The sequence below is a fragment of the Bactrocera oleae genome, chromosome 6 (genome assembly GCF_042242935.1).
Source record: "Bactrocera oleae isolate idBacOlea1 chromosome 6, idBacOlea1, whole genome shotgun sequence".
NCBI lineage: Eukaryota > Metazoa > Arthropoda > Insecta > Diptera > Tephritidae > Bactrocera > Bactrocera oleae.
The window spans coordinates 18,779,133-18,792,799 of record NC_091540.1 but is presented as its reverse complement, the minus strand read 5'-3'; the positions used below and the strand labels follow the sequence as shown (position 1 = coordinate 18,792,799).

The 13,667-nt window shown below is 36.2% G+C and overlaps 1 protein-coding gene and 1 long non-coding RNA gene across 2 annotated transcripts in view; one reads left to right on the top strand and one right to left on the bottom strand.

Moving 5' to 3' along the window:
- nkd (naked cuticle) overlaps window positions 1-13,667 on the top strand; it is a 158,777-nt gene that overhangs the window by 140,145 nt on the left and 4,965 nt on the right. The window contains exons 3-4 of the mRNA XM_014232858.3: window positions 7,495-8,433; window positions 10,967-11,295. Of these exons, the coding sequence (XP_014088333.2) occupies window positions 7,495-8,433; window positions 10,967-11,295 (1,268 nt within the window). The remainder of the gene's footprint in view (window positions 1-7,494; window positions 8,434-10,966; window positions 11,296-13,667) is intronic.
- Window positions 11,995-12,682, bottom strand: LOC118680522 (uncharacterized). The gene is made up of 3 exons (XR_004976092.2): window positions 12,608-12,682; window positions 12,412-12,549; window positions 11,995-12,345 (listed from the first exon to the last, which is right to left on the bottom strand). It is a non-coding gene; the product is annotated as an uncharacterized lncRNA (long non-coding RNA).

Sequence of the window (13,667 nt, the reverse complement as noted above, 5' to 3'; positions counted from 1 at the left end):
CGTTGAGGATGGCGGTCGTCTCCTTTTGGATGGCATCAACGTCAGCATAGCGGTTTCATGGCCAAATGTAGTTTTCCGAACAAATAAAAATCGCAGGGTTCCATATCAGGCAAATAGGGTGAATGGTTGATGATATGAATGCGATTTTTGGTCAAAAAATCTGTCGTGAGTGTCAGTTTTTCGTGTTGTTTCAAAGTGTGCGGGACAAATCGAGCACAAACCTTTCTGAGGCCCAAATTTTCTGTCGAAATACGATAAAACGAAGCTGCGGATATTGATAATTCCGATTCCATATATTTAATCGATGATTTAGGCTCTTTTTTAATGAATTCACGCACAATTTCCGTGTTTTTTTCGTTCACAACATCTTTTGGCCGGCCCGAACGTTCGTCGTCTTCCAAGTCCTCCCGTCCCTCTCGAAAACGTTTAAACCACTCGTGAATACGGCTACGGGATAGACAATCATCTCCATAAACTTGTTTCATCATTTGATGAGTTTTGGTAAAAGTTTTACCAAGTTTATAACAAAACTTAATGTTGGCTCTTTGTTCGATGCTCATTTTCCGACCGACACTACAAATGTAATGTCACATGTAGCGCGATATCTCAGCTGTTATATAAGTCAGCTGTTATATAAATTTTATACGACAACACTGAAGAATACACAATTGAGGGATAACAATTTCAGACAGATGGCGCCACTAGAAGCCACGTTGTATAAAAAGTTCTGGAACTTTTTAATTGTACCTTGTATATACAATACATAAATGACAAGACGAATTGAATTCTGAGCCTCTGTGCAAGCTTTAACTTGAGTAAAAATTAAGATAAGCTGATGAAACTGATATTAGATTCTTTGAGTTTCCTGTATCCAAATAAAGCACCAAAGAACATATCGCGATAAATACGACTATAACTGTTAAAGCCCTCAGATACCGAAGATGTAGACTACAGTGCCTATGGCTGGTTTTTCACTAAAAAGTATCAGTCAATGTGTAAGATATATAGTTGAAATTCGGAAAAAACCCTTTCCTGATAATAGTATGTCCGTAAGCCAAAAATGCATGGAATATGTGAGTTATCTTAATGGAATCGAGTAAGCGTTTTTTTCTAATATCGATGTATCTTTGTGCCGAAAATGGATAAAATCGGGTGAAAACTTGCCCTTGCCCCATATAACTTATGTCAATACTTTCAAACATCCGGTTGAGTACTTGTATATTGGTGCTGGTCTCTGAGGTAAATTTAACCTCTTCGGTTGAGTTTATATTGCATACATCTCATTTGAAGATGATTTTAATACAATAAAACTAAGCAAGTCTATGACCTATAATATAACTTAATAAAACACCAAATATGATTTTAATCCGTTCACGATTTCATCGAACAATGAATGTTTAATTCTTTCACAACATTTTTTATACTCTCGCAACCTGTTGCTACAGAGTATAATAGTTTTGTTCACCTAACGGTTTTTTGTATCACCTAAAACTAATCGAGTTAGATATGGGGTTATATATATATAAATGATCAGGATGAAGAAACGAGTTGAAATCCGGGTGACTGTCTGTCCGTCCGTCCGTCTGTCCGTCCGTGCAAGCTCTAACTTGAGTAAAAATTTAGATATCTTTATGAAACTTAGTAGACATGTTTCTGGGTACCGTGAGATGGTTGGTATTGCAGATGGGCGTAATCGGACCACTGCCACGCCCACAAAACGCCATTAATAAAAAACAAATAAATTACCATAACTAAGCTCCGCAATAAGATATAAGACTGTTATTTGGTACACAGGATCACATTAGGGAGGGGCATCTGCAGTTAAAATTTTTTTTTAAAGTAGGCGTGGTCCCGCCTCTAATAGGTTTAATGTGCATATCTCCTAAACCGCTAATGTTATAATAACAAAATTCACTGGAAGCAAATTTTTTTAGAACCTCTACCCACAGTGTGAAAATAGTTGAAATCGGGTGGCAACTCCGCCCACTCCCCATATAACGGTACTGTTAAAAACTACTAAAAGCGCGATAAGTCAAGCACTAAACACGCCAGAGACATTAAATTTTATCTCTGGGATGGTATGAGATGACTTTATAGGAACCGCGTTCAAAATTAGACAGTGGGCGTGGCACAGCCCACTTTTAGGTGAAAACCCATATCTTGAGATCTGCTTAACCGATTTCAACCAAATTCGGTACGTAAAATTCTTCTCATATTTCTATGTTATAGTGCGAAAATGGGATCGGACTACAACCTCGCTTACTTCCCATATAACACCATTTTAAATTCCATCTGATTCTTTCACTTTCCACTATGCATATCAAGCAACAATGATTATATCGGGGTAAAACTTTGCGTGAATAATACGTTTAAAGTATGCCACCCTGTGACCAAAAATTGTCTAAATCGAATCAAACCCCTAAGTACTAAATATGTAGACCCCTGTGCCTATAGTTGACCTTCTACCGAAAATATCAGCCAATCCACAAAGAAATCTCAAACGAGTATACCATTTGACTTTGCGAGAGTATAAAATGTTCGGTTACATCCGAATTTAGCTCTTCCTTACTTGTTAAAATAAAATTTGTCCAATACCTGGATTTTTTGAAATCTGACATGGAATCAGAGAAATATTATTTCGAGTATATTTTGATCTGCAGTCGAAAAGTAAAGTTCTCTTGTGACCAAAATTAACACTTAAGAATCTCTCATTATGTACGGTATCAATTATTCTCCAAATAGTTTACTGTCCTTTGGCAGATATAAACATGGATCCGGTCATATAAATATGTATGTAGATATGATGCAGAAGATTTTGAGCTAAAATAGCCAAGTGGGGAAGGAGTTCGTTTTAATTATCGTTTAAATTTTTTTAAACTTGGTGAATTGTAGTCGTCTTTAACACTAGATATACATAAATAATTTTTAACAACAAGCACAATTTCTCCCCTTTGCAAGCTCTACAGATTTGGTTTGACGTATTTTCGCCTTTATGCACCAGCAGATCTGAATTTTGTTTCCTTACTAATTGCACATGTTTGCACAAATAACAAATAAATCTCTACACAATTCTGCAAACCAAGCGCTACGGACTGCAATTGAAACAAAATAAACGGATTTCGGATTTGATTGGATTTGGCTCGTGAGTACCGTAAGCTCTCACTACAGAAGTGGCTTTCGCTGTTTTCGTTAACAAATCAAATTCAGTGTGATTTTCACCGTATATCTACGGGAGCTGGTTGTTTACATCAACACTCTGTCACCCGCTCGCCAACACTTCCCGCAATGCACCTCATGGTGCGATCTCAATGCAAAATTCAACGTTACGGCACAAGGAGTATTTGCAAGATTTCGATAAAAAAGTGGAATTCAACACAATAAACGTTTTTTGAAAGCGGCACTAAATCAGGCACCATGCCTGCTTCCTCTGTCGGAAAATAAATAAATTTTGCATTTTTGTGGATTGATTAAAAGATTTTGTTGGTTTCGGCTGCACTTTGCAACCATCGTCGATTTTTGTTATTGTGGTGCATATGTAAGTTTGTAACTGTGAAGCATTTTGCGATATCAGATGTATATGTTGTGCTTCATACAATTTAGACTCGTCTAGCAAAGTTCTAGAGAGTTGTTGATTAAAACGCCTACATTTTGGAACTCAAAAAATTGTGGAATCCGAAAAGAGTCGGATACACAAACACAGAAGTATCTTATCCCAAAAATGAGGTTTGCTTTGGTTTTCAAATCTTTCGTGTCAACCTGAGCTAAATATTTTTTTCTTTCTTTACAAAGGTGGTCTTGTGAAATACAACATTTTAATCTATTTACTTAGATATTGTTGTTGCTTTTGAAAATGTTTGCTGTGGTGAAGATGCTTTACTGGATAAAAATGGAGTTGTTGGCACCGACCGTCTATGATTTTGTTTATGAATGCATACCTAGAACGTAGAACGTGTAGGTACGTTTGTCAACAAACTGGTCTACAATTTCTAATGTACCCAAAACATCTTAAAACCGCATCCATCATGCATTCCTACACACAGGCTGAGAGACGGACATATTGTATTTAAATCGACTCAAATTGGTATCCAGATCATTTATATATATGTACATATATTTTATAGGGTCTCCAATATTTCTCTCTGGGTGTTACAAATTTCGTGACAAAATGAATATACCCTGTTCAGGATTAAAACTCAAATATGCACATCGCAAATACTCGCCTCTTTGACAAATCTATACATACATATATGTATGTATACTTTATAAAAACAACGAAAACTCACCGTTAACTTTGGTTGCAGCGAAGCTGTAATACCCTTCACAAATACAAAAGGTTTCTTACAAGACCTTGATTTCCATGGTTCAGTTGGTATGGCAGCAATAGGCTATACTGATCCGATTCGAACAATTTCTTTGGAGATTCCATTAATATCTTAGATAACGATCCGTTTAAAATTTCGTGAAGATATCTCGTCAAACAAATAATTTTTCTATACAAGAATTTGTCCCGATGGTTCAGTTTGTATGGCAGCAATATGCTATAGTAGTCCGATATCGGCCATTCCGACAAATATGCAGTTTCTTAGGGAGAAACGGTCATATCCTAAATTAAAGATCGATATCTCAAACACTGAGAGACTAGACAGACGGACAACGTCCGGTATGTTTAACGTGAGTACCTGCCGTCGACGGCCTTACCTCACGGTACTCCAAAGCACAACGTATCAAAACAATGCGTTGATAAGCGCCCCAAATAATACGAGCTTTTTGCAAGTATTAATTTGGTTAGCAGTGGCCAGTGTGTAGGGGCACACTGACCATCTTGGTAGGATTCGAGGCCGACCTAAAACCTCTTTCGTTTTCGGTTACGGAACCCAGTTGCTTGTGAAACTTCTTTTTTGAACTGAAAATTCAGTTCTTCCAGCATTTAGGTTTAAACCACAGCCACCATGATACTCCCCAAAGGGCCAAACCCAATGAGCAGATTGAACCGAAGTCTAAGGGCATTCTGCTCCCCGTGGTACCAGAGTTGAGTCTCCGGTAAGACTGTGTAGCCGAAGCTACTGCCAGTTGAGCTCCGCCTTACTTATTGACTGGTGACATTTGTCACTTGATAATTAAATGTCTTTTTATTTGGAATCTCATTTAAAGTCTATAATATCAGTTCAAGCTGAGTATTATAGCACTATCAAACATCATTTACTATGCTGATATTTCTGGGCAAAATAAAATAACAGTCATAGTGCATTTGGCTTTTAGTCGCCTTTTACGACAGGCATGCCTTACCGCAGGTAAATTCTTACCTCTACCCGCAAGGGGAAGACAGACGGACAATCGGACATGGCTAAATCAACTCAGATCATCATGCTGATCATTTAGGTATACATTTTATAGGGTCTCTGACGTTTGCTTCTGGGTGCTACAAACTTCGTGGCAAACTTAATGTACACTGTTCAGGGTATAATGAATTGCTGTTCGTTAGTCTCGTTAAAACTCGAGAACGTCTCAACCGATTTGGCTGAAATATTCGTGCAAGTTCAGTGAAGGTTTAAACGGCGAAAAAATATGGAAAAAATTGCGAGGAAAATATTGAAAACGAAAATTTTACTTTCCCAACAAAGTAATGTTCATCCGATTGCTGTTCGTTTGCCTCGCTAAAACTCGAGAAAGCATGACCCGATATAGTATATAGCTGATTTTTTGTTTGAAATGTTTATCGTAGGCCAGAGAAGATTCAATTACGGATATATTGTACATAGCACATATGTACATATAAGATTGGGTCGATAGCCCGAACAATTTGTCAAAAGTTTTTTAGTTCATAATGTCGAAATTAGCTATTTCGTTATGTTTTTATGATTCAAAAATATATCTTTCAAACATTCCAGCTAATAAAGATGTGTTTTTTAAGTGATAAATGAATACAAGTAGATTGTAAACACCACAAAATCATCAGAATTATAAACAAGAAATTCATGAGAAAACCAAAAAAAAATTTTTTGAAATTATTTATTCCAATACTCCGCACACGAAATATCTCTTTCTATTGGAATGAAAAATAAAATTCGAATGTTAATATTTTAGTCATCTGTGTTATTATCGTGAAGCGTGTCAACTACTAAAGTTGCTCGAAAACGATTCGCATTGACGTATTGCGATACTGTTTACAATGCCTAGGAGAAAACGACCTAAGGTCGTCGAAGTCAATCAAACGCCACGAGCTACCTCAGTCACCAGCGACAGACTGATAATGACAACAGTCGTATTGGTATTGCAGCTTTGAGTTCTAGAGTGAATTACAATGAAGCAACCTTCTTAAAGCAAGTTGTTGCCAATGATACCGTCTTAATCTACAATTCTATTCAGAAGGCAACAGTTTCCCAATCGTTTAGCTTTCGACATGTCTATAAATACATAAGTCTTGAGATCAAATAATATCCATTTGCTGTTTGCATGTGTAAGAAAAACATCGATTTTATTTACGCAAATTTAAAATGTTCATAATTAAAAATTTTACATTTTACTGTTAAAAATAAAGAATGATTTGACTTATTTACCTTACTCGTACTATTAATTGTTATAATAGCAAATCATTAACTAACAACCTTGTAATTTACTCATTTGTTACAAACTTGAATATTTGATTAATAAACTAAAAAAGTTATCATTTTATGTTGATTTGCACTAAATACAGATCTACAAGAATTTACTAGCTATAACATTTTCGTCTTTATGCGTAAAAATATTTTCACTTCATGCAAAAATTTACTATAATATAGTTTAATGTATACCTTAGCCTCAAAAACCCGTGTCCGTGTCTTCTAACTAGTTACACCATAGTTATTTTGCGCTCGTCATACAGAGTCCTATTTAGCTCAAACTTCTGCCATAAACATTTCACATCTATACTCAGAATTCTTCTACGAAATTTTCATTAATTTTATTGAAACGCAAATGGCTAATTGCCAAAAATTTTCGCTTCCCGTTTTCACTCGACAATGTAATGCATTTCAATGAAGTACGTGAAGCAGATTTCTTTCAAATGCTTTAAAAAAATTTCATATCTGTATAGTAGTCTGCAATTCTGCACGTACTGTCCTATATTGGCTAAATTTTTAAGCAAAAATATTGCGAGTGGCGTAACGGGATTTATTAGAGCATAAAATTGCAATACAAGCAAACGCAAAATGGCAGGCTGAAGGCCTAGACTAAACACTAAGCGCAGAAGTGGGGGAAAATATGAATATGTCTATCTGTTTGCGAGCACTCAAGCTGTAAAGAGGCAAAATAAAAACTGCGTCTGCCTCAATGAAAACTTGAAGAGGCAGGCAAATCATAAATGCTAGACAGTATTTTTAAACATGTCAGCGCAATTCAATATTTTCTACAACTCAGAACTTCTCTAGTTATCTATTTGTGTTTGCTATCAACATATACACTAACGGCATTTATGTTTTTTCTTCTTTTCTTTTCTCCCCTTCAATATGTGCACAGGAGTTCACTTGCGACGTTTCCGTTGAGGGTGGTAAGTCCACACAGCCACTACAGTTCTCCTTCACCTTCTACGACCTCGACGGCCATCACGGCAAAATCACAAAGGATGACATTGTCGGCATCGTCTATACGATATACGAGTCGATCGGCAAGTCCGTGGTGGTACCACACTGTGGCAGTAAAACAATCAACGTCCGTCTTACTGTCAGCCCTGAGGGCAAATCAAAATCAGCCGCGGCCGCCGCTGCAGCTAACGGTGGAGGCGCGGGTGGCGGCGGCGGCGGTAAGTTGAAAAAAACAGGGAACGGCGCAACGGCCGGCTTATTGGACGCGGCGACAAAGACAAACGCTGGTCACGGACATGGACACACACGTCGCCAACACCGCTATCGGCCGCGCAAACTAATTAAATCGGATGATGAGGACGATGACAGTAACAGTGATAAGGAAAAGGAAGCAGCAGCCGCGACCAATGCTGCTGCCACAGCGACAAGTGGCGCATTAGTCGCCAGTAGCGTGAGCGCACCCTTGGCGCCGGGTGTGGCCGGAAAGTCGAAAGGTCATTCCAGCGGCAGCAAGTTCAATAAATTGAAAACCTCCGCCATAGCGGCGGAGCAACAGCAAATGTTGTATCAACAACAACAGCAGCAGGAAACGGGCAACGCGGCAGCGCCACAACAGCAACACACGCCACCACACATCGACGCGTCTGCCGCAATCTGCCCGCACGAGAGTCTCTATGAGAATATGACGTCAGCAAATCTGAAATGTTGCAGCACTAAGGATACGCTGCTGAAAATCGAAGACTGTCGCGGCTGTGAGACGACAGTGACGAGTGCACCGATTACACCTGCGGGTTATGTACGCTCATCGACGGATGTGTACATGCGACAGGCGTCGACGCGCGTCAAAATGCTGCGTAAGGCGCGAAAACAAAAGGTAATTAATGACATATAAATGAATGTATGGCAACTATCTGTAGGTACGGATATGCGACAACAACTACAAAATATTAAATTTTAATATCGAAGAGTTGATTATCAATGCAGCATATTTTATTTATTGTCGCAACAAAGCCTATATGCCAACATTTCCTAATTTAATATTTATTTGTTAAAGTGTCCTACTAGAATATAATTAAGCATGCTAATTGTTTGATTTGTGCATTTATACTACCTAAACGCTTGAGTTGCATGCAAAATTGATATTTTTCAGCAATTGAGTTTAATTTTTGAGCAATGAAGTCATGTAAATTATACAGTTGATGATTACGCTTAATATTTTGCTGAAGATAAACCCAGAAATAAACTCTCGTTGAGGTAAATTTTTAAGTAATTTTTAGGAGCATAAAATATGAAAAAGGACATTTGTGAGGTTTGAGAAAGATTTGTGTATTAACTTCTTTTAAACTCAAATTCGTACACGAAAAGATTAGTAAATTTTGAAGGACAACTATAAATATTTACAAAATGCAGTGCACTGCAGGTGTCTTTACCGTTATTTCATTTTCTCTATGGCAACAAGAGGGTGAGAATAGTCCTGTGTGACAATAATCTACGCAGTGCAAATATTTTTGTTCTTGGAGCCTACAATTCAATATTTTTGTCCAGTTTTCATGGTAACTTGCAAACTTTAGTCTATCATAAAGCTTTAAAAGTTTAAAGCTCTTAAAAGCAGTAGTAGTTGGAAGCTTTTACAGCTGTAAACGCTTTTAAAGTGTGATCGATTCATTTTCTATGGCTTTCAGTTCATGAGAAATTTTGAGGATTTTATGTTACTTAATTTTTCTACTGATATGGTTGGAGTATATAAGGAATGTTCCTCTTGGCAGGCGGCTATTCATTTTACCTTCTATTGCCTAGAATCGTTGAAATGGGAAATAAGTTCACAGAGAAACAACGAGTGCGGTGAAGGGTAAAGCAGAAATCACGAAAGCTTTTAAATTCCGTACAAATAGAGTCTTAAACTGCTTTATAGGAAATCCAAAAATACAATGATTTTTTTTTAAAGAATAACATGACAACAATTTATAATACAGTTCACTAGAGTTAGTAGTATTGACTTCTTAAATGTTGATACTTTAAATATATGTAATCCAAGAACATAAGAGCAAGCCTTGAGGTGTGAAATATCTTACAATTCGAAATTCTAACATAAATCATGAATATACATATATACTACATGGGCTGACAAATCTTCGGTCTAACAAGATTAATTTTAATGAAAAAATAATTTTATTCTTCAGGATAATCTTCTAGATTTAATTTAATAGTTGTAACGATCTTCCAACATTTCGTTACCGATTTTATAACTAGCGTAATTTGCTAGATTTTCACAATATTTTCGGGTTATACTAAATAACAATAGAGGTCACAAACCTTCCTGAATTTCGTTAAGACCAATAACTTGCGAATAATTGTTTTGTTTGTCTCAATAAGGCCAACGAGACCAGTGTAGTACAATTTATTTTCAGTCATATTGGCAACTCAATATTATTAAAAATAAATATATTTAGCTCTATGGCTATATAATAAAAAAACTTAAGTCGAATCTGGGCATATTCTTTAACTTTAGTATATTGTAATTTGAATGTTCGGCTGTTAAGACATTGTGTTGGATTAAATACTGTGCCTAGGCGCGAATAAATTAGACTTACCACCAAACTTGTATATACTACATATATTGATTTCCGTTATTCTAACAAACCTTATTATATAATTGGTTTAGCGCTGAATTAAATTGATCTAGCAACATATCCCTAATATAATGAATTTCGATCCGCTGGTTCTCACATCAACTCATTATAATAAATTTAGCCTCTTGGGTTAAGTTTATGTCATATATATCTCCTTCGCAGATGATTTCAATATATTTTTAGCTGACGAGAAGTAAAATACTATAAAACGAATTCAGTATTTGACTTATAATAACGCTTAATAAAATACCAAATTTGATTGTAATTCATTTAAAATTTTGTCGAATAATGAATGTTGAATTCTTTCGGAACATTTCTGAATATGAAGTTTTGCCAACAGCTGAAGGTATTTTTCTAGCTTTGCTCCTTGCAAGTTGCAAGAGTATGAAATGTTCGTTTGCAAACGAACTTATCCCTTCTTTACTTGTTATACTTCAATTATGTATATATGTATATTTAATTTTAATTTTGTTTTATTTATTTTTGTTTTCTATTTTTCGTTGCATTTTCATCACAATGACGATGACGACAACAACAACAACCACTACTGCAACTACAACCACTACTATCTCAATACCAACAACTGCTTAACATTACATTACAATCATCATCATCTTTACCGTTATTGCATTTCATTCATCTACAACTCGTGAACATCATGCCATTCATCCATTCATGCACTCAACATGCATCATAACCACCATCTCCACCATCACCACCACCACCGCTACCACTAAAAACAACCATCAACCGCCAACAAACCAACGGCTGTTTCAGGACCATTGCCATGAAATACGTCAGCGCAGCCTCTCGGTCGGCAGCGAGGCCTGTTGGTACAATCGGCACATGCAACAACAACATCCGAGCAAATTGGAACAGTCTCAGCAGCAGCAGCAGCAATTAGGTGATGTTGTCGATGGCGTTCAGCTACGTAATCCACAGAAGAACACAGCTACCGCCGTGAGCGCCGACACCGCCTCGTCCGTTCTGGCTCAACGACAGCGCAACTCCGCTGAATGCTGGAAAACCGCATTGAATCGCAACGACTTGATGAGCATTATACGGGAGAGCATGGAGAAGAATCGTTTGTGTTTTCAGATGAGCGGGTAAGCACCGGGTGCTGGGAAGGGTGGCCTCTGTATTATATACAATACATTTGTACAAATATACTTACCCACATAAGCACTTTCCTGCCGAATAAATTACTCAAACAAATATATATCTAGTTACACACATCCATATATGCATTATTCTGGTTGTTGTAAGAAAAAATCTACAAACAACAACAACAAATGCCCTCATAGCAATCACAATTTTTATTCAAAAGGACGTAGTACGGAGAACAAAGAAATTGCCTGATTTTTTGCGTCTAATGAACACCGTTAAGCGTTGATTTGCATTTTGCATTTTATTATTTGCTTTGTACTTTTATTCTTTATGATGCCTTTATTTCACCTACTTTTTAATGTTTGAATACTCGTATTTGTTGTTGTCTACTTGATATCTAATTGCATAATCAATATTTTACTATTGCATGCGTTCTTTGTGAGTCCGTAGTGTGAGAATTAAGCAATTATCTATAGATTAAAGCTTTAAAGGAATTATAAATTACTGTTTGGCTGAACTTCTCCAACTCCTTGTTGTGAAGTTTCAAGATAAACAAAACTTAAAGGCATTATAATTTTTTGCTGCTACAGCTCTTTGTTGCTAGGGTGAAATATGGCAACGCCGCATCTGGAACTTAAAACTTATCTCTATAGATCATGTAATTTAAAGGATGTCAAGAAGCTTTCAATTAGCATATACGTATGTGTATTTGGAGCTTAGATATTTTACTATTTGGCCGAGCTTTTACAAGTCTTTGTGATTATAGTGACATTTGGCAACAGCACAGAAAAAAATTTTATTGGTAAAATTATGTAAATATATGTAATTTTAAAGCTAATTTTACCGCTTAATCAATATTATCCAGCTCTTTTCATCGAACATACAACAAAGCTTTGTTAAAAGCCACCCAGAGCGACTGACAGATTTTACAAGAAGCTTTTTCATTCGTTGGTTTGAAAACAAGGACAACATACCTGTCAGTACTTTGGAAGTCATCCTTGAGAATAGAATGATTGCAAATCGTAGAAGTTCTGTCAGAGTTTTTTGAGCTTTTGATTTAGGATCGTCCAAGCTGATTAATTCTTTTTTTTGAATTATGAATCCTTTTCACTTACCATTCGACTAAATGTTTTAAATATTCGAGAGATTAACTCACTCACTTTGTCGAAAAAAGCTTCAGATTTTGAAAGCCCACATCTCTCACCATTAAAGCCACAAGTTTTCAAAGTCCAAAACTCGCATCACAGCTTTAACTATCAATGCGAAAATACTAGGTACTATAATGGAACATTTAGAAAAGCTATACGTTACCCTAAATATCTACATAGTATTCTAAAAATGTATTAATCATTTAGAAATTAAGTTTGAATTGTGGAATATGTGCACATTAATAAAAAACAAAAAAAACTTTGACAATAAAAGCTTCAGTTCAGACGAAGTAAGGAAAAATTGAAATAAACATCAATTTCAATAACAAAGTAATAATGGAGCACAAAAGGAATTCAAAGTAACATTTATAGGTCAAAAAAGATTAATACTTTTGTATCATTTTTTTGGCAGTCCTTTTCATTGTAGAACTGCTATCAAATGATTCAGCATCGATTCCACCAACTTTTAGCAGGAAGAAATTGGTATAATGTTCCATGCTTTTATTAATCCGGTTTTGTTCGTTATGTTGTGATTTATAATTTTTGCTACAATTAATTCCATACGTGCTTAATAACGTTCAAACCAGGAGATTGTGGACAATTTCAAGCACACGGAGACAGTTGTAAAGGAGCCAACAGCGGACGATGTTAACCTTGTGCTTGGGGTCGTTATCCTTATAAAAAATAAATTCTTCTTCTATTCCCAACTTTCTAGCAGTTTCTTTAACATTCGATTGCAAAAGATTCAAATAATAAATTTAATACATATTTCCTTCGATGATATGGAGATTTCCCGGTCCAACAGCAGATATCGCAACCCATACCATCGCAGTACCAAGGCAATACTTTATCGTAGGACGAAGATTCGATTTCTTAGGCACTTCATTAGATTTGGGCCATATACAATATAAGATTGTCCATCTGAACGAAATACGTTGAATTTACTTACTTTTGTATATAAAACCCGATTCCAGAAAGAAAAATCTTTTTTTATGTGATCCTGTGCAAAGTTCATCCTCTTCTGTATATTGTTCTTACTCATGAATGGTTTCTTCCTCGCCACTCTATTATTGTATTGTGGTTTTCTATGCATATTTTGAATAGTTTCTGAATGAAGTTTTCGGTTGCTAACTTTGGGGCACTCGTATGAGGGTTTTTCTTTACTACTTGCACCAGCCAACGTTTATCAGCCATGAAAAATATTTTTCGCCCACTAGGTTTAG